Here is a 19,798-nt window from a genome sequence, read left to right as displayed (position 1 = left end):
GGGAGCCTGTCTACTATTCCAGCACAGTGATATTCTCCGTTTGGCCAAGAGCAGCGAAATCACACAGAACGTGCGCTTCTGAGCCTGCACCCCCGGAATCAGACCCAGCAGACATGTGCATACATTACATTCAACATTATTGCCCACCATTGCACCCAATATCTGCGTTACTTTTAACCAGTATTCTGCAACCGCACCACAAGTCCATGCCAGATGCACAAAATCTGCCCCTTCTGCATTACAGCGGCAGCATCTAGAATCGGTACGTAGCCCATAGCTATTCAGCCGGGCAGGCGTATAGTAAGTCTGGTGAAGGTACTTGTAGTGCAGTATGCGCAAATTGCTATTGGGTGTTAACATACCAGTCAGTGAGCAAGCCACATCCCATTCTTCCCCCGTCAAGGGATCATCCAGGGAGCTATTCCACTTCTCCATCGCTTTATGTGTAGTTGCCGCTATGTCTTTTTGCAATTTAGTATAGAGCATGGATTCCAAATGCTTAGCCGTAGGATTGGTTATGAACCACTGAAAAGGCGGACAATACTGGTGGCTCCGCCGGGTAAGTTGGATAGAGCTTTTTTATGGCACCTTGCAGTCCGTGGTAGTTAAATTGAAACAATAATGTCTGATTACTAATGAATGACAGTTCATCTAGTGTTCGAAAAACCCCATTTGTGTATAGGTCCCCCAGAGTATCTAGGCCCACTTGCCTTAGCAATCCCATTCCTACTTCTTCTTGAGTGACAGAAATCTCTGGATGCCAGTGTAGCCGCAGCACAGGGGCATATAGCGGCAATTTGTTTGCCTTTCTACCCATGATGTGCCATGCCTTATTTGTCGTGTCTATCGTGTTTATATCGCGCTTATGCAGCGGTGGCCTATGATGGGTTATGACAGCGTCCAGTGGAACTGGCTGGGCATCTCCTTCCTCAATTGCAACATGTGTGAGGTAAGGGACCTTGTGATACCAGAAATGTGCATATTGTGCTTGCGCACAAAGGTAATAAAGCATAAAATCAGGGACGCCGAACCCTCCCCGGCAGTAGGGCAATGTAAGTGCCCTTAGTTCAATCCTGGCCTGTTTACCCACCCAGATTAGCTGGAGGACCATGGAGGTGATCCAACGAAAAACCTCGGTTGGGGGCTGTATTGGTATGTTATTAAAAAGATACAATAACTTAGGTAAAACTACCATTTTCACAATAGCTATGCGGTCAGCCAATGATAACGGCAGCTGAATACAGCGCCTTATTTTCCCTTCCAGTGCGTCTATTGCCCTCCCATAATTAGTACGAATGACGACTTCGGGGTCTCGATGGTACCAATTGCCCAGATATTTTACCGGTTCAGACTTCCACTCCAATGGGTAATCCATGAGGTGCGGTTGGGTGCTGTCCGTTAAGGGTATAATCAATGATTTGGACTAGTTTATATTGATACCTGAGTGTTGCGCAAACTTAATATATTCCCTCAGTAGAGGATTCAAATTGTCCCCAGGGTCCCGCACATATAGCAACATATCATCCGCATACAGCGATATGTGTAGCGGTCTCTGTGGAAATTGTATCACAAACAACAGCGGGGATAGGGGACATCCCTGTCTAGTTCCCCTTTGAATATCAATAGGCTCCGAAATATATTCATTCACTCTTATACGCGCCACTGGTGCAGCATATAACAATTGTATCCACTGGAGGAACACAGGAGGAAATCCCATTCTCCTTAATACTGTGTTAAGATATGACCATTCAAGAGAGTCAAATGCTTTAGCTGCATCTAGGAATACCGCCGCTGCTTTGGTCGTAGGTGTCAAATAATGTGATAGTGCAAACAGTGTCTGTGTGTTGTGAGCCGTAGATCGTGAGGGGATGAATCCGGACTGATCTGGCAAAATCAATTTGGTCATTAATGGTTGCAGCCGAGCGGTGAGCAGTTTGGCCAGTATCCTATTATCCACATTTATTAGGGACAAAGGTCGGTAGGACTCGCAGCATTCAGGTTCTTTATTTTTGAGTAGTGCCAGTAAGAGCGCTTCTCGTAGTGTTGGAGGTAGTATCTGCTGTTCATGGGCATACATCTCAACCAAATGGGGCGCTAATTGGTCAATAAAAGTTTTGTAAAATTCGCACATGCTTTCCCATTTGGTAGTGACTTAACAGCTTCCGTTACCTCTTCCACCGTGATGGGCGATGACAGATATTCCCGGTGCGTGTCCAATAGCCATGCTATTGCCACGTCATCCAGATACTCCATTATGTCAGCCGAAGATGCCGTGGGCTGCGAAGCATATAGTGCTCCATATGTAGTCATGATCTTGTGTAGAATTTCTTGCACCCCGTATTGCAGATCTCCGTTGCCATTTCGGATCGCCTGGATAGTCTGTGGTGCATGGCCTTCGCAGATTTTAGCCGCTAAATGTCTACCAGATCTACCACCCTCTCCATAGGCCCTCGCCACCTGTCTCTTTGCTATATATTTAAGTTCATCATTGGCATAAGTTTGATATTCAGATAAAGTATCTCTAATTTCACCCAATATTTTGGCGTTTTGTGTTCGCTCGTATTCACCCTCCAGAGTTCGCAATTTATCTTCACGCATTGTCAGTTGCTGCCGTATGTCCCTAAGAATGCCAGCGTTCGTACTTGTGCAGATGCCACGAATCATAGCCTTAAAAGCTTCCCAAAGCATGCCAGGGTCTTCCATTGTATGCCTGTTTTGATCAAAATACTCCTGGATCGCCTGACCTATAGCAGTTACATATATGGGATCTAGCAAGGCTTTTGCGTTAAACCTCCAACTGAAAGGGGGCGGTACATAAAGTGGCATTTCCAGGGAGAGGAGCACCGGATTGTGATCAGACAACATTCTGGGCAAGTGCCTCACAGCTCGTGTCCATAGTGCTATGTCCTCAGAGACTAACCAATAATCTATGCGGGACCAACCACTATGTGCAACTGATGCATGCGTGGCCTCTCTTCCCTCTGGGTTCCTTATTCTCCAAATGTCAGTAAGTCTCCTATCCACCATTATGTCTTTCAATTTACTCAACGCCCGCCTGTGTGTCTCAACCGTTACCCCAGACCTGTCAGGATCGCCACATAGTGCGATGTTAAAATCTCCTCCCCATATCAAATGAGTGTCCTGTTGGTCCCTTAGTGTACCCCATAAAGTATGATAAAATTGTGGATCGTCAACATTTGGACCATATGTGTTCAGAATAGCCAGTCTCTGTTCCCGCAGCCTACCTGTGATAAGAAAAAAGCGCCCCAGGTCATCCGCAATAGTAGTATCAATGGCAAACTGTAGTCCCTTTTTAACCAGTATGAGAACCCCTCTGGAATATAATGAATATGAGGATTGATGTATTGTCTCAGCCCATCTACGCCCGACACTATTGTGAGCTGTCGGTGCACAATGCGTCTCCTGCAGGAGAGCAATGTCTATGTGCAATCTATCCAGATAAGCAAGAGTTTGCCTGATTTTTTGGGGGTTATTAAGCCCCCGTACGTTCCACGTTAGCAAGTTTAGATGCCTAGCACTTAATTGCACATCTGTCATCCCCAATTTGTGATATCAATGTAAACAGCTGAAAAAGGTATACCTTCTGCATTCCAAAGTTCCAAGTATAAAGTGACCTCAATAGGCGTCTTAACATAGATGTGGAGTTCAGCGATGTTTCTCATGTACCGTGGCCAACAAAACGATTCCCCATCCCAACTCGTCCCCCCGCCTCCCACTTCAGCATCCCAACCATTCCAAAGACATATCCCACAGAAAAAAAATAACATAAACTAACTGAGTTTGGAGAGTACCCGCGTCGGGGGTCCACCAAGAACACACATCTTCATCCAACTAAATGGATGTGGACAGATATACTTTAAGATTTTGAGCTGAAGAATTCCTGCAACATTACTTTTGGCCTGCTAGCTTACAGCTTATCCCTACTTATCTACATATTCCATTATATCAATCAGCCCTGTGTTACCCCATAACTGCCTGCCAGCGTGCAGTGACTCCCACTCCTAGGCAACGATCCAGCATTTAATTCCTGTGATGCTACATCAGGGTGTAAATCTCAGTTTAAGCGCAGCCCCCTGCCCCACTACCCCATCCGCCCCCGTCATTCTGTATACAAATCAGCTCATTACTGCCAGGCAGAGTTCGGCAGTGGTAGTCCATAAAGTGGCCTTGTAGTTCAATGCATCACTGCCCCTGCCATGAATCATCAGCGTTCCCGGCCCCACCCGGCCCGTCCGCAGTGTGAATTGAGACGCATCCACCAGTCTGTGCGCAGTGACATCACAGTTCATATCTCTTATACTTACAATCTCCGCCAGTCCTGCCTAGCCCCCAGCCAGTGTGGATTACTGGGGTTCACCCCCATAGCCAAAGGAGCTAGTTCGCTGTCTTTACCGCAGCATGTTCAACAGCCACATCAATCCCTCACGCCCAGTACTCAAGGTGATGGTCACTCTTCATCTTCTCTTAATCCGAGTCTCGGTTCTGCTCCATTTGTTTTTGTTCCTTGTGTTTGGTGCCAAACCTTTTAATGAATTCCAGTGCCACTTTGGGCATCTGAAGAATTGTTGCACGACCCTCATGTGTCACTCGTAGCCGTGCAGGATATAGCATGGCATAGTCAATGCCAAGTTCTCGCAACTTCTTTTTCGCCGGATTAAATTCTTTCCGTGCCAGCTGGGCTGTTACTGTGAAATCTGGGTAAAATTCCAACGTATTACCCTGGTGGGTTATCAGCCGCTTTTCTCGCGCCAGTCGCAATATAGCGTCCCGATCCCTATAGTTAAGGACTCTGGCAACTATAGGTCGGGGGGCGCGCCTGGTTTTGGCCGCGGAGCCAGAGATCTATGCGCACGCTCAATCAACTACATCGAGGAAAGATGTTCAGTGCCGAATATACTTCGGATCAGTTCCTCCACATACGTTTCCATCTGCCCCGTATTAGTGGATTCCGGAACTCCCGTGATTCTGACGTTATTGCTCCGAGATCTCGCTTCCAAATCGTCCGCCTTATTTTTAATTACTTCCAATAGCTTTTCCACTTCCGCACATTTTTGGGCCGTGACCTGCGACACATCCTCCACCGCTGCAATACGATTTTCCGCCTCCACCAATCTTTCCCTGTGTCCATCCAACATGGCTGCCATATTGTCGACACGCAGCGTGATAGTATCCAATTTACCGTTTATGTCCTACAGACTCTGTTGTATAGCCTGCAGCACCCCTTCCATTCCCGTGGATACCATCTCTTCTGTGTCAGGAGCAGCGTCCGAGGTGGACGCAGCGCCTTTTGCTTGCCGCTTAGCTTCAAATGGGAGCTTTGATTGGTGTTTGTCTGGTTTCCCCCTTTTTCGCCCTCCGACTCCTAGGTGCCAATAGAGCCGGGACCGTGGAGCACCCCAGTTCAGATGACCCAGCCCGCTGCTTGTAAGTCCAGTAGTCTCAGGCGGCCCAGCGCACGAGCTTCCCCACCCGTCTAGCACTTCAGGCATCGATTATCTCACCTCCGCTTCGTCTGCATTTCTCTGTTTTTGGTCCCCCTCCACCATATGATATGCGAGGCGGTCAGCAGATCCCAGCACACGATCTTTGTTGATGTGGCTTATGAGTCCTCCCACCAGACTCGCAGTGAAGCCCGCACCAGCCTTTATTCCAGTCAGTCTCCAGCCGCCATCTGCCACATACTTCAGGGAGCCAGCAACAGGCATGAGAGTCAACCCGATCAGCCTATATCTTATTGCATTGTTGAGTGGGGTCGAGGTACTCTGGATCGCCGCCCGCCACCTCCTCCTTTACATCAGCGCTATCGGGGGCCACACTTCGAAATGCCACCCTCTCAGTATCCGGCTCGCCCTGCAACTACGTTAATTATATGCCAGTCTCCACCAAGCCAGGCGGTCAATTTCTCCCTCCGGGGCAGTCAGGCACTGGTCTTATCCACATGGAGCCTGCACACTCTTCTCGCATACCTGGGCAATGCGTGGGGTCAATTCATACTTCGGCGCCACTATATCAGGTGCGCACCATGCCGCCCTCGTCACCGCGCGCTCTCCGGCAACGGTTCCCTTCGCTGATAACAGCTGCCATTTCGAGCCATACCGTCCGACCCAGCTGCTTCACGCACACAGCCTCCCAGGATTTATGCGCGTTTACAGCGCAAAGGGTCTCAGCTGGCACTTTCGACTCCTGGGCAGCACAGCGTCTCGCTTAGATGGCACACTTCTCCGCTCGCCACTTCCCGCTGTCTCCGAGGTCCCTGGTCCTCAGGGCAGCGCCATCTTGTCCCCAGCCGGCCGCGTCTTCTCCGGATCGTCTGGGCGCGAGTTGAGGCTTCTAGAGACACATTACATGTCCCTCTCCGCTATCTGGGCGTGGGCGCTGGGTTCCGATCTCTAAATCAGCCATTCTCCGCTGCTTTTCAGCCCGCAGCACAGTGTTTATTGCCACATACTGAACCTGCCCGGCGGAGCTCTCTTAGAAGGCAGCCATTCCGCTGTGCGATCTCTAGCGCCCCCCACCAGGAACTTGAAAAAAGATGGCACACCAGCAGAAATCTCACAGAAAAAGCCACCTTCAAATCAGCCCTCAACGACTACCACCAACAGATCAAAGTTGTGAGTCTACCTTAGTCATAGAGTTCACCTGCCCATCAGCCACTGAAAACATTTTCCCCATATCATAGGAGCTCTGTGACACCCTCGCTGACCACTTCCACAACAAGATAGCAGCCATCTATAAAAACTTTGACCCACAACATTCTAGCCTCCTCAGTCACTGATCAACCACCACCACTGACCACCCACTCACCACATTGAAACAGCTCACCACATCAAACACTACCACTCTGATAAACACCATCCACTCGGGAACACCCACTGACCATTGCACCTACTGACTCTTCAACTTCAGAAAAGATTAAATCAGCCGCCAATTCACCACCATCCTCAATGCCTCGATAACACCGGGACCTTCCCCAATGAGTCAAAACATGAAGCGGTCAGACGACTCCTCAAGAACCCTTAGCAGACCCCAATGAGCTCTTGAACTACCACCACATCTCGCTACTTTTGTTCCCCGTCAAAGTCATGGAGAAGGCCATCAAACTCCAACTCACCTTACACCTGGAGAAGTACAACCTACCGGACCCCTCGTAAACAGGCTTCAGAACCAACCACAGCACCAATACAACTCTGATCGCCGCAACAGATGACATCCACACCCTACTGGACAGAGGGGAATCAGCCGTCTTGATTCTACTTGACCTCTCTGTAGCTTTTGACACTGTCTCCCTCCACACACTCATTGAACAATTTCACCAGGATGGTATCACAGGTGACACGCTCAGATGGATGGCATCCTTCCTTGCGGATGCACCCAGAAAGTCTGACTACCTACCTTGTCATCGCAAGCCAAGCACAACATTGCAACATTCCCCAATGCTCATTCCAAGGCTCATTCCTCAGCCCAACAGCCCAACACTCTTTAATATCTACAAGGCACCACTCACAGACATCGTCAGATTGCACAACATCAACATCATCTCCTACGCTGACAGCACCCAGTTCATCTTATCGCGTTCAGCTAACCCCACCACGATGAAGACTAACTTCCACACCTGTAGGAAAAGAGTATCAGCCTGGATGAGGGAAAACTGCCTCAAACTCAACACAGACAAGACAGAAGTCCTCATCTTTGGAGACACACTGCCCTCTGGGATGAATTCTGGTGGCCTTCGGAACTCAGACCTACTCCGACGCCAAAAGACCATGTCCGTATCCTCGGCATCATCCTCGACAGGGAACTATCTATGAAACACCAAGTCATCTCCGACTCCTCAGCCTGTTTCCAAATGATCCACAAGATTTTCAACGGATACCCATCAGCACCAGGACGACGTTAACACTGGCCCTCATCACCAGCTGACTAGACTACAGCAATACACTCTATGCAGGCATCGACTCCAACCTCATGCATAGACTTCAATCGATCCAGAAAACAGCAGCCAGACTGATCCTCAACCTAACCTGCCCAAGAGAACCCATATCACCCAGGACCTGAAGGACGTCCACTGGCTTCCCGTTCAGAAGAGATGCCACTTCAAGCTACTAACCCATGCCTACGAATCTCTCCACGACCAAAGACCCACCTACATAAGCGACCGTTTGCACTTCCACTGACCACCCAGGAATCTCCATTTTGCACACCTCAACCTGGCACCATTGCTCATTGATTCCAGAAAGGAGCTCAAGACCTGACTTTTTGAAAGAGCCTTGCAGCAAGCTCCTGGATACCCTGTGGGTGACAAGCAGCGCTATACAAATACTACTTGATTGATTGAACTTTCTGTTACTCTTACAATCCAGTACAGAGGAAACCACTCCTATTTGTCACTTCACAGCATATAGTAGGAGACATACTGCCTGTCGCATTCGAAAACCGCCTGCGCCATTCAGTGGAGGAGCATGACATCTCCACAAATACGGTTTTTACCACTAGTCAGCAACTTTACTGCTATTATTGTGATCGCTCAAGTCTTGGAACTCATGGTCCCACCCACTCACACATTGCAGATTATCTCAGATGTAGAGGCCAGGGTGCCTGACTCTGGACTACGGAGTCCACGGTTCGATCCCCGGCGGCAGGTTAGCCCAGCACCATGTGACTCTGGGCAATAGCTCGCCTAATCTTCCTGATGGTCATCAGTGCCGGGACACCACTTTGGAGGTAGCTGTGTGCTTTAAAAATACTGGTATTTCATTTCATTTTAAATAAGAGAAAACCTAACTGTCCCAAATTGTAATGAACTGTGAGTTCGAATCACATCCTCATAATTACCCCTGGGTGGAGCTGAATGCTTGTCCGCACTGTGTGATCATAGCGAACGGCACCATGCACAGCGCAGGCTTTCCTGTTCTGCCGCTCCAGTAGATTTTTGCTCGAGCGGCAGCTTTCTTAACCCAAACGGGCAGTTTCTCAACGCGAGCGGTCGCGAGTATACGCGACCACTCGCAATGAGAAACCTTACCACCCGACGTTGAGAAATCTCACCAGGAGGTTTAATTTCCACGCTCGCCAACTTCATGTTGATGATTTTCCTCACTCGAGCGTTGGTGAACGTGAGTGTGGACAAAAAAAACTCTGCTCCGCTGAACGGAGTTTTTGGGAACTCCGCGATCTCGGTGTAACGCTGAGTGCAGAAAATTCCGCAACCTCCGCGAGCGGAGTTCAGTTTACCACCCAGGCCTACTCTTAATAAATCACCCTTCCTTTGTTTTCTTATTTTTCACTCTTCTGATGAGTGGGAGAATGGGAGGCATTCATCCACCTTGCACACCCTAGGGGTGATTACAATGTAGGGCAGACTTACATTTGCCTAACACAGAAACAGGACTGACCGGCCTTAGGTTTTTGGTCCTGGCCACCTAATCACGATGCGACTGAACACTGTTCGGCCGCATACTCCCATTCTCCTATGGGAGCTAGTGTTACGGCCATAAACAGGCCATGACACAACCTCCCATAAAGGCATGGGAGTCTGTGTTCATCCCTGCACCATGTGAAAGGCACTTCAGCCCCAGTCAAGAGATCTGGGTTAAATCCATTGTTCTTTTGCTCACCATGCCACCCCAGTTTAGACCAAGCCATATGCAAATCAGTCTTCACCCTGTGCCTCATGAGAACAATCCAAGCCAAACTGCCAAGCCAGGTCCACCCAGGACCAGAAACAAGCATCCTGGGACCAGCTTTGGTGCATCACTCCTCATCAGCCAGGCTAGCTTGAGTTCAGTGGCACATTGAGCCCGGGACCCGTATCTGGGCATTCCCGGCGCACTTAGTGCGTGAAAGCAAAAGACACACAGATGATGGACAGACTATAGAGCAAATCAAACAATCACCCCCAGCCAAGAGATCTGGGTTAAATCCATTGTTCATTTGCTCACCATGCCACCCCAGTTTAGACCAAGCCATATGCAAATCAGTCTTGACCCTGTGCCTCATGGGAACAGTTCAGCCTGAACTGTCAAGCCAGGTCCTCCTAGGATCAGAAACAAGCATCCTGGGACCGGTTTTGGGGCATCACTGCTCATCCCCCGGGCTTGCTGATATCCAGGGGCACAGTGAGCCTGGGAAACATGTCTGGGCATACCAGGCGCAATACCGCAATTAGGGTGAGAAAGCAAAAGACACACAAATAATGGATGGAATGCAGAGCAAATCAAACACTCTCCCCCATTCAAGAGATCTGGGTTAAATTCATCATTGTTTTGATCACCATGCCACCCCAGTTGAACAGGGAAGGCACAATAGGTGCCCCCTCGGTCTCCAACCGGAGTCCCCAGAGGCAAGGGGCCACCAACTTGCTCTCCGACAAGCTTTCCATGTCAGAAAGCCCGACATGGAAATCCTGCCGGAGACCGAGTATCGTAAATCCAAGGGCGGAAAGGCAGCCCTTTGGGATTATACGCAGGCCTCCGACTGGCCAACGGTCTCCTTGAGCCGGTCAGAAGCCAGCTGTAATGACCGGCCAGTTTAATTTCCGAACCCCAGCATTGGAATGCGGCAGTAGGAAATTAAATGGAGATGCGGTCGGAGCCTTTCCGGGCCTCATCATAATAAAGCCCTCTATGTATTGCTGTAACTCTATCTGCTAATGAGGACAACTAGAAGCAATCAAATGTAGATTGGGACTTTTAAAGAAGATTTATTTATTTTTTCCTCAAGAATACCTCTAGGACTCTTCCTGTGGCATCTTCTAAACGTGACCATCTTCTAAATGACTGTTGCCACTGAATGGCTTACAAAAGTTTCAGAAATGTTGATTTTTCATACACAAAGTCTCTACCAAAATAATTAATGCAGATAACCCAACCTTTCATGATAAGACATACAGCAAATAAATAGAAGTTTCACAAACAAATATAGAGTGAATACATTTACTTTATATTTTGGGATGGATAAACAGATAAACAATGATTGTGGGACAGTTAGACAAGATAAGATGAAGATAAACTATTTGGTTCCCATGGGTCAAATGTTGTTAATAATCATTCTGTAGAGAAGCTGTTTCCTGATTTAAACATGGATGGGTGCAGTGAGCTTTGCCAGGATTCGGTGCAAAAGGGATCCTTGCTTCAGAGTCTTGTTTCCAAAATGTCTTTAAACGCCTTTGCTGATTTCCAGGGTCTCAAGGCTTTGCAGCCTGTATGAAGCGTCCTGCGGGTAGTCGCTCATGGACTTTGCACTGGTGCAGCCACGGTAGGCAGCTGGCTCGGTAGGAGGGGGCTCTGTGGAGAACAGACACAGAGTAAATATTGCAATTATATAGTACTTACTACCCCAGACGAGGCGCTGAAGCATGTGCCGAGTTTGAGCACTGAGTTGGACATGAGACACCCTTAAACAGACTCCACGGGTCCTCGTTTCCCAAATGTTACTGCAGTGATGGCTGGCATTGCAGGAAGGTGGGATAGCTTTTGGAATTCTGATCCACAGCAATTAGTGGGTAATGCAGACAAGATGACCACTAGAACTAACAGGGAGAAGGAAACAACAGAACCATAGGCAGTGGCACCGCCTTCTCCACACCCAACACACAGCCACTTACAGAGACATATCCTTCCCTTCAGGGAGTTATATGCTTACCATCTCCAGCTGGGAGGGAAGAGCTGCCTCTGACCTGTTGGGGGGAAGGGGGGTTGTATCTTGATGATGCAGGACCTCAGATTCTCTCTATGGCAATGTATGTATGTGAGGGAGAGTTGTGTATCACTAAAGTCACCAAAGTGTCTGTTGTTCACCTCCTCACATGGCTTTAGCATTGGTAATCCTATTTATTGGTATCCTTGTCCACTCCTGTAGTCAGTCACACTCTCTGTATTAGGGAGATGTATTATTAAGGGCAGTAAGTGTTGGAAATTACCATCTTCTGCATGTTGTACTCCCAGATGTTTGCCTGAGCTGTTTTTCTTGACCATAGAACTCTAGTCAATTTACTCCTGCTACTAGTTGCAAACTGCTTATGCTCCCCCTCTTCACATGGTGACATTAGTATATACCGGATTCACATATTTATCTTATCTATAAGTCCCTAGCATATGGTACAGAGTGTACCTCAGGCCTGTGAGTTCAATGCAACCAGTGGTCCTGCAGCAGCAATTGTGCCAAGACCTAGCAACCCCGTCTCCTGGCCTTCCATTGTAGCCTGGCTGTGCAGGTTTAAACTGCAAATTCTGCCGCGAACAATAAAACCTTTTGACAACTCAAACATGTCCTTTTCATATATAAATAGGTCACTCCTAAGTAGGCCTTAATGCCCATAACACAGGGTGCATTTTATTTAAGGTAGGACATGTAACTGTTGAATGTGCCACGCGCCCTTACGGCAAAATAAGGCCTAAAAGCTATTTTCACTCTATCATGTTTGGCTGCTCCATTGGAAAATAGTGTGGTTTTTTTTGTTACAGATATACTAAATCTAATATAGGTTGAAAGCAGCTAAGAAATAAATTCAAGAATTATTTTTAAAAGTCTGTTTTATCATGTGTTTAACTTGTTTACTATTTACGTGTGCACAGACTAAACATTGTGAAACAAACATTTACCAAGTAATCACCCTTATTTCCACCAGATTTCTCGTTTTTTGAGCCAAGAGATCATTTTAGGTCGAACAGAGAGCTCGGCAAAAGATAACTGAAACGTGTGCTTTACGTAACAAATTAAGGGGCATATCAACAACAACCGGCGATAATTATCGCTAAGCGCTCTTAGCGTGAGGATAATTATCGCCGGCTAGCGTTGATTTTTATCGCTGAGATAGCGTGCTATTAGCAACACTTATCTCAATAGCGATAAAAATCCTCACGCTAAGTGGCTAACGTGAGATTATCGCTGGAAACCCAGCGATAATCTCACGTTACCTTGTTGATAGGGACAGATAAACTTAGCCATGATACCCTCCTTCCATAGGATATCATGGCTAAGTCAGAAAAATACCAGACGTAAAAAGGCAGCGTTAACCGTGGTTAGCGCTGCTTTTTTTGTCTCTAACAGGGTTAGCGATATTCTTGATAATAGAAATATCGCTTAGCGACATTTCTCCTATTATTTTACTCTGGAACGCCCCCTTTGCATCTCATTAGAGATGCAAGGGGAAGCGAAGAGTAAAAGGGTGCTAACATGCGAATTTGCATGTTAGCACCCTGTTGTTGATAGGGCGCTAGTTTTATCTCTGTTTTTTGGGGTTTTAAAGCCAAAAAAGCAGAGATAAAGCCCTTGTTGATATGTCCCTAAGAGTGGTAAGAGTTAGAGGAAAAGAGGGTGACATCATCAATATCAGAGGGTTCGAACAGACGTCCTTGTAATATCGCGTTAGATGCCTGCCAGATGCCAGCCAGTGATGCCCATCTCAGTATGGTCATTGATTTGCGTGTATTCCCCTAACACTTGGGAACCGCTTGTAGTGCAGATGCGATGCGCCGGGAACCACAGGGCCCTGCCGGCCCGCCCTGAACTCAAAACCAACTTTTAAAGGGAAGTGAATGCGACCTCTCCACATTGGAAATCCATGGCAGGCTCTTTCAATTCTCGTAAAAACACGCGAGGTTTAAGATGGAAAGCGCTGCCCCTCTTTAATGCCAGATGGATATTTTTGTCTGGTTAGATGTCAGTGCCAAATATAGCTTAAACTGGTCGTTCAGTTTGCACGATGGCGACAAGCAGCGTTTAATAATCGTAATAAAATTAATTAATTTAAAAAAACCACTGTTAAAAACTATTTAGGAGGAGTCCGTGTGTTCAGCTATTTCTTCCGGTAAAGGATATCTACAGAGCAAAGCATCCAATCAGTTCTGGCGTCGCAAGTAGTTGTTTTATTCATAATTAAAAAAAAACATTTTACTCCAGCGCGAAGACTCCCCCGGGGGCCCGGGCATTCGAGCGCTCCAGAAGTGTATTTTTTTTAACATAATATGACATACTGCTTTAGGGATAATGGCTTCGGGGCAGGGCACAGACAAGGGATCGTGCCAGCTGCTTGATCTCTGGTGCAGGCGGGACTCACCTTCTGCAATGTCTGCTGCAGCACATTCTGCTCCACGGTCATGGCCCGGCCCTGCGGCGGCCACGGCGGGCAGGTGGTGCAAAGGAGGTGTGAGGCCCGTGTGCTGCAGCGGCGCAGAAGGAGACCGGGCCAATGGGCGAGAGAGCGCGGGATTACCGGAGAGCGGCTGGGCCAATGAGAGCCAACGTCTGACCGCGCATGCTTTTGCACAGACACTCTACATGTGTCAGCTCCCTACTCCTCCTCAGTGCGGCCGGACGATAGGAACTACTTTAAAAACAAGCATTGAAAATGCAATAGGACTCGTATTTACGCAAGACCTATTGCATTTTCAACAGAATTGCGAGCGTGAAAGAAGGCATGGACGGTAGGGGGTGGTGTGGGTGGTGATGATCCAAGAAGTCACTGACTATGGGAGGGAACGGGGAGAGACAGGGGATCAAAACTGTTTTGGAAGTAAAGGGGCCGATAGCCTCGGAAGGAGGAAAATGACGACATGGCCATCAGGAGGTGGGATTCAATTCCCGAAAACCAATCAAAATGCAGCATTTAGAATTGCGGCCAATCAAAATGATAGGTGAAAAGTGGGCGGAGCAATACTTTATACAGCATCTCTCGACGAGACAGCGCATGCGCTACCTAGCCAAGACCTAAAAACTATTTCGTGGTGAAATCGACTTTTGTATAATTATTAAGGAAAATGTACTTAAAGAAAAGTTCCTTTTTCCCTGTCTACAGTCAATGGAAGGGAATCTAGATTTTGCTCTTCCACGCTTGCCAGCCAGTAATAAGCATTACTTAGGTGGGAGCTTGCTCTCAGGGCAGGGATAGAAGGCCTTGGGTGTGGACGTGTGTTGTTGTGCCTTTGACAAGATGGTTTGTGGGCTGCATCCAGGAACTTGATAAACTTCAAAGAGGCCTACCCTGTCACAAGCAGATATAGCTAACTCCTAGGCCTTCACCCTTCTTTTGTCCCCCAGCCAGGTCGGTTCCAATCACATTGGGCTTCTAGTTGACATCACGGTGTCAAATCCTGCTGGAGTGTCAAGACCTGCTTGAGAGGTTTTCTGGGGTTTTTTAAATCACTCTCGGGGGTGCACTTAAAAGGGCTAGAGCCCGATGAGAAAATACTTCTTGTGTATTCACTGCCTGGCTGATGTTGAGCCCTGCTTTGTTCTACTTGACTTCTGTCTTTTGGTTTCATGAGGGTACATGGACTGTCTAAAATTGCTTTTGGTGTTAGATGTGGGAGGAAATTAGAATTACCATGGTACACTCCACACACATTCCATCCCTCAGAACCCAAATTAAGTTTGCTGCCATCTTGCAAATGTTTAAGGTTAAAAAGCATAGTTCTAGGCACCTTTACCCCATTGGTTAGAGATGCCCCAGGGTCATTTGTACCCACTAGCTCATGCCAGGCATACATTTAGCATCTCCAAGCAGCCTCTTCAGAACACTCCTGGACCTGAGGAAGATCACAAGATGACTGAATCTGCTGTCTGCATACAGAGAGGAACCTGGAAGACTGGAGGACCTCTTATCTCTCTCTTACCCAGGACAAAGTGGACTCCAAGGTGCCGATCACGATCCGGTAAAAAATTCCCCCGTGCGACTCGTATCGGGTCTTTTTACCGTACGAATCGTACAAGTGCCGTACGAACTGGCAATCACGATTCGCATGGTAAAAAGTCCATACGACCCGCACCGGGAATCATTCCCCACACGTCCTCGGGTCGGAAAATGTGTCCGACACGTCCTCGGACGATTTACCTTACAAACGTAAAAATCCAAGTCCGACCGAGGAATCACGATCCATCCCGTGCGTCCGAGCCTACAACCGTATGGAAAAAACACCGTCCGCACCGAACACCAATAGCAACCATGGAGACATGTGCCCGCATACGCGCCCAACACTCCCCCCAGCCCCCGTACGTCCGACACGTACCCCCCGTATATGTATACCCCCACCCGTCTATGTACACCCCACTACGTTCCAGTCGTACCCCCACCCCAGTACGTGTCGTACCACCGTCAATGTACACCCCCCCACCCCTGTACGTGTCGTACCACCATCTATGTACACCCCCCCACCCCTGTACGTGTCGTACCACCGTCTATGTACACCCCAGTACGTTCCAGTCGTACCCCCACCCCAGTACGTGTCGTACCACCGTCAATGTACACCCCCCCACCCCTGTACGTGTCGTACCACCGTCAATGTACACCCCCCCACCCCTGTACGTGTCGTACCACCGTCAATGTACACCCCCCCACCCCTGTACGTGTCGTACCACCGTCTATGTACACCCCAGTACGTTCCAGTCGTACCCCCACCCCAGTACGTGTCGTACCACCGTCAATGTACACCCCCCCACCCCTGTACGTGTCGTACCACCGTCAATGTACACCCCCCACCCCTGTACGTGTCGTACCACCGTCAATGTACACCCCCCCACCCCTGTACGTGTCGTACCACCGTCTATGTACACCCCAGTACGTTCCAGTCGTACCCCCACCCCAGTACGTGTCGTACCACCGTCAATGTACACCCCCCCACCCCTGTACGTGTCGTACCACCGTCAATGTACACCCCCCACCCCTGTACGTGTCGTACCACCGTCTATGTACACCCCCCCACCCCTGTACGTGTCGTACCACCGTCTATGTACACCCCAGTACGTTCCAGTCGTACCCCCACCCCAGTACGTGTCGTACCACCGTCAATGTACACCCCCCCACCCCTGTACGTGTCGTACCACCGTCAATGTACACCCCCCACCCCTGTACGTGTCGTACCACCGTCTATGTACACCCCCCCACCCCTGTACGTGTCGTACCCCCCGTGTACCTACACCCCAGTACGTTCGAGCCACACCCCCACCCCAGTACGTGTCACAGCCCCGTCTACCTACACCCCAGTACGTTCCAGTCGTACCCCCACCCCAGTACGTGTCGTACCACCGTCAATGTACACCCCCCCACCCCTGTACGTGTCGTACCACCGTCAATGTACACCCCCCCACCCCAGTACGTGTCGTACCACCGTCAATGTACACCCCCCCACCCCTGTACGTGTCGTACCACCGTCTATGTACACCCCAGTACGTTCCAGTCGTACCCCCACCCCAGTACGTGTCGTACCACCGTCAATGTACACCCCCCCACCCCTGTACGTGTCGTACCACCGTCAATGTACACCCCCCCACCCCAGTACGTGTCGTACCACCGTCAATGTACACCCCCCCACCCCTGTACGTGTCGTACCACCGTCAATGTACACCCCCCCACCCCTGTACGTGTCGTACCACCGTCTATGTACACCCCAGTACGTTCCAGTCGTACCCCCACCCCAGTACGTGTCGTACCACCGTCAATGTACACCCCCCCACCCCTGTACGTGTCGTACCACCGTCAATGTACACCCCCCACCCCTGTACGTGTCGTACCACCGTCTATGTACACCCCAGTACGTTCCAGTCGTACCCCCACCCCAGTACGTTCCTGGCGCACCCCCAACACAACCTCCTAAGTACGGAGCGCACTCCATGCCCCAACATCACAACCGCATGTACGAGTCGTACAAAGCCACACACAAGGACCAAATCGTACAACCAAATGGCCCATGTACACACCGTACACACGCTCAAAACGCACGTACACAACAAGGACAAAACAAAACAACTCAACAATACACCATTCGAAAGGCACACAGCCACTAAACATGGCCAACAACCACTAAAATAACACAATCACTGACCTGCAACTGTCAAAAACAAACAGAGGCCCAATACACCACCACTCCTTATAACACACCCACCCAAAATTCAAACACTGCCACACCCACCCATGGACCAATAAAAAGGGCCCACACACACAAACCATGAGCCTTTGCAACAGACCCACTGCTGCCAGACACCACAGAACCAGACTACAAGCGACACCACATCTAACACTTGCACACCTTCACACGACCACCCTCACAAACACCCTCTCATCACATTCACACACACACACAACCATCCACACCCCCCCCCAACATCCACACACCCCCCACACCCACACCATCCCCACCCACACCCCTCACCATGCCCACTACCAAGAATCCAAAGTTCAGTCACCGAGAGTTGGAGGTCCTTGTTGATCAAATCCTCAGAGTCGAGCCACAGATCTTTGGAACATTGGTCAGAAGCACCAGCCAGGCAGCCAAAACAGCCATGTGGCAGACCATCGTCGATGCTGTGAATGCTGTTGCGGACACCAGGAGGACCAAGCAGGATTGCCAGAACAGGTGGTACGATCTGCGGAGGAGGGTCAGAGCCAAGAGACAGGAGGAACACGACCAGACCAACGCCACCGGAGGAGGGCCCTCCCGCAGACCCGTACAGTACCATCCCTGGGAGGAGAGGGTGATGGCCATACTGCCGGTGGAGGCAGTTGAAGGAGTAGAAGGACTCCGAGACCCGGGTGAGTACACAAACAACGCACCTCACATGGGGGGAACTGCAACCACAACCAAAATTAATAACAGGCACGCAAACACCACAAGCCATCGCATTACTCAACCACACTCCATGAGCAGGCACATGCCACTGCTGCCACCATGCCCCATGCACCCAGCTGGACAATGTCAAGTCACAGGCCACAGAAGACAACAACACATAACACGGTAACCCGGATGGCGGGAGGGTGGGCACCAAGAATCACATAGTGCGACTCCAAAGCAGACAACAATGCCCTCTGCCCATATGGCCTAGGTCACAGCCAGACAAACACTGTGTCCCAACACAGGAATGACTTGCCAGCAAATGGCGGATGCCTTGCATCAACACATGGGGGTGAAGGCACTGTTTTGCACATGCCAGCAGCTAATGAACAGCCAACAGTGTGAAAGAGTGGCAGCACACACCACCACAGCAGCAGCGCACAGACACACAGCAGACAAAATGGGTGCCTGGAGATCAGAAACAAACTCACATCAACAGGCCAAGGGCCACTCAAAGATCTGCTAACAGTGTGTGCCCAGGAAGCTGGGCCAAGGTGACAGAGGGTGACACACGGAGAAAGGGAGAGGGGGACACAGAGGGAGGGAGAGGGGGACTGAGAGGGAGGGAGACACAGGAAGATGGACAGAGGGAGGAGGCTGACACACAGAGGGAGGGAGAGGGGGACAGAGAGGGAGGGAGAGGGGGACAGAGAGGGAGGGAGACACAGGAAGATGGACAGAGGGAGGAGGCTGACACACAGAGGGAGGGAGAGGGGGACACAGAGGGAGGGAGACACAGGAAGATGGACAGAGGGAGGAGGCTGACACACAGAGGGAGGGAGAGGGGGACACAGAGGGAGGGAGAGGGGGACAGAGAGGGAGGGAGACACAGGAAGATGGACAGAGGGAGGAGGCTGACACACAGAGGGAGGGAGAGGGGGACACAGAGGGAGGGAGACACAGGAAGATGGACAGAGGGAGGAGGCTGACACACAGAGGGAGGGAGAGGGGGACAGAGAGGGAGGGAGAGGGGGACAGAGAGGGAGGGAGACACAGGAAGATGGACAGAGGGAGGAGGCTGACACACAGAGGGAGGGAGAGGGGGACAGAGAGGGAGGGAGACACAGGAAGATGGACAGAGGGAGGAGGCTGACACACAGAGGGAGGGAGAGGGGGACACAGAGGGAGGGAGACACAGGAAGATGGACAGAGGGAGGAGGCTGACACACAGAGGG

General features: G+C 49.8%; 1 protein-coding gene across 1 annotated transcript in view; it reads right to left on the bottom strand.

Moving 5' to 3' along the window:
* Positions 1 to 11,175: 11,175 nt before the first annotated feature.
* The window catches only part of LOC146808862 (phospholipase A2 inhibitor and Ly6/PLAUR domain-containing protein-like), an 88,805-nt gene continuing 80,182 nt past the window's right edge, over positions 11,176 to 19,798 (bottom strand). The window contains exon 5 of the mRNA XM_085614793.1: positions 11,176 to 11,303. Within this exon, the coding sequence (XP_085470919.1) occupies positions 11,176 to 11,303 (128 nt within the window). The remainder of the gene's footprint in view (positions 11,304 to 19,798) is intronic.

Source organism: Triturus cristatus, chromosome 7, assembly GCF_964204655.1.
Source record: "Triturus cristatus chromosome 7, aTriCri1.1, whole genome shotgun sequence".
Classification (NCBI taxonomy): domain Eukaryota; kingdom Metazoa; phylum Chordata; class Amphibia; order Caudata; family Salamandridae; genus Triturus; species Triturus cristatus.
Note: the sequence above shows the minus strand (reverse complement) of the source record. Positions and strands in the feature narration are given on the sequence as shown.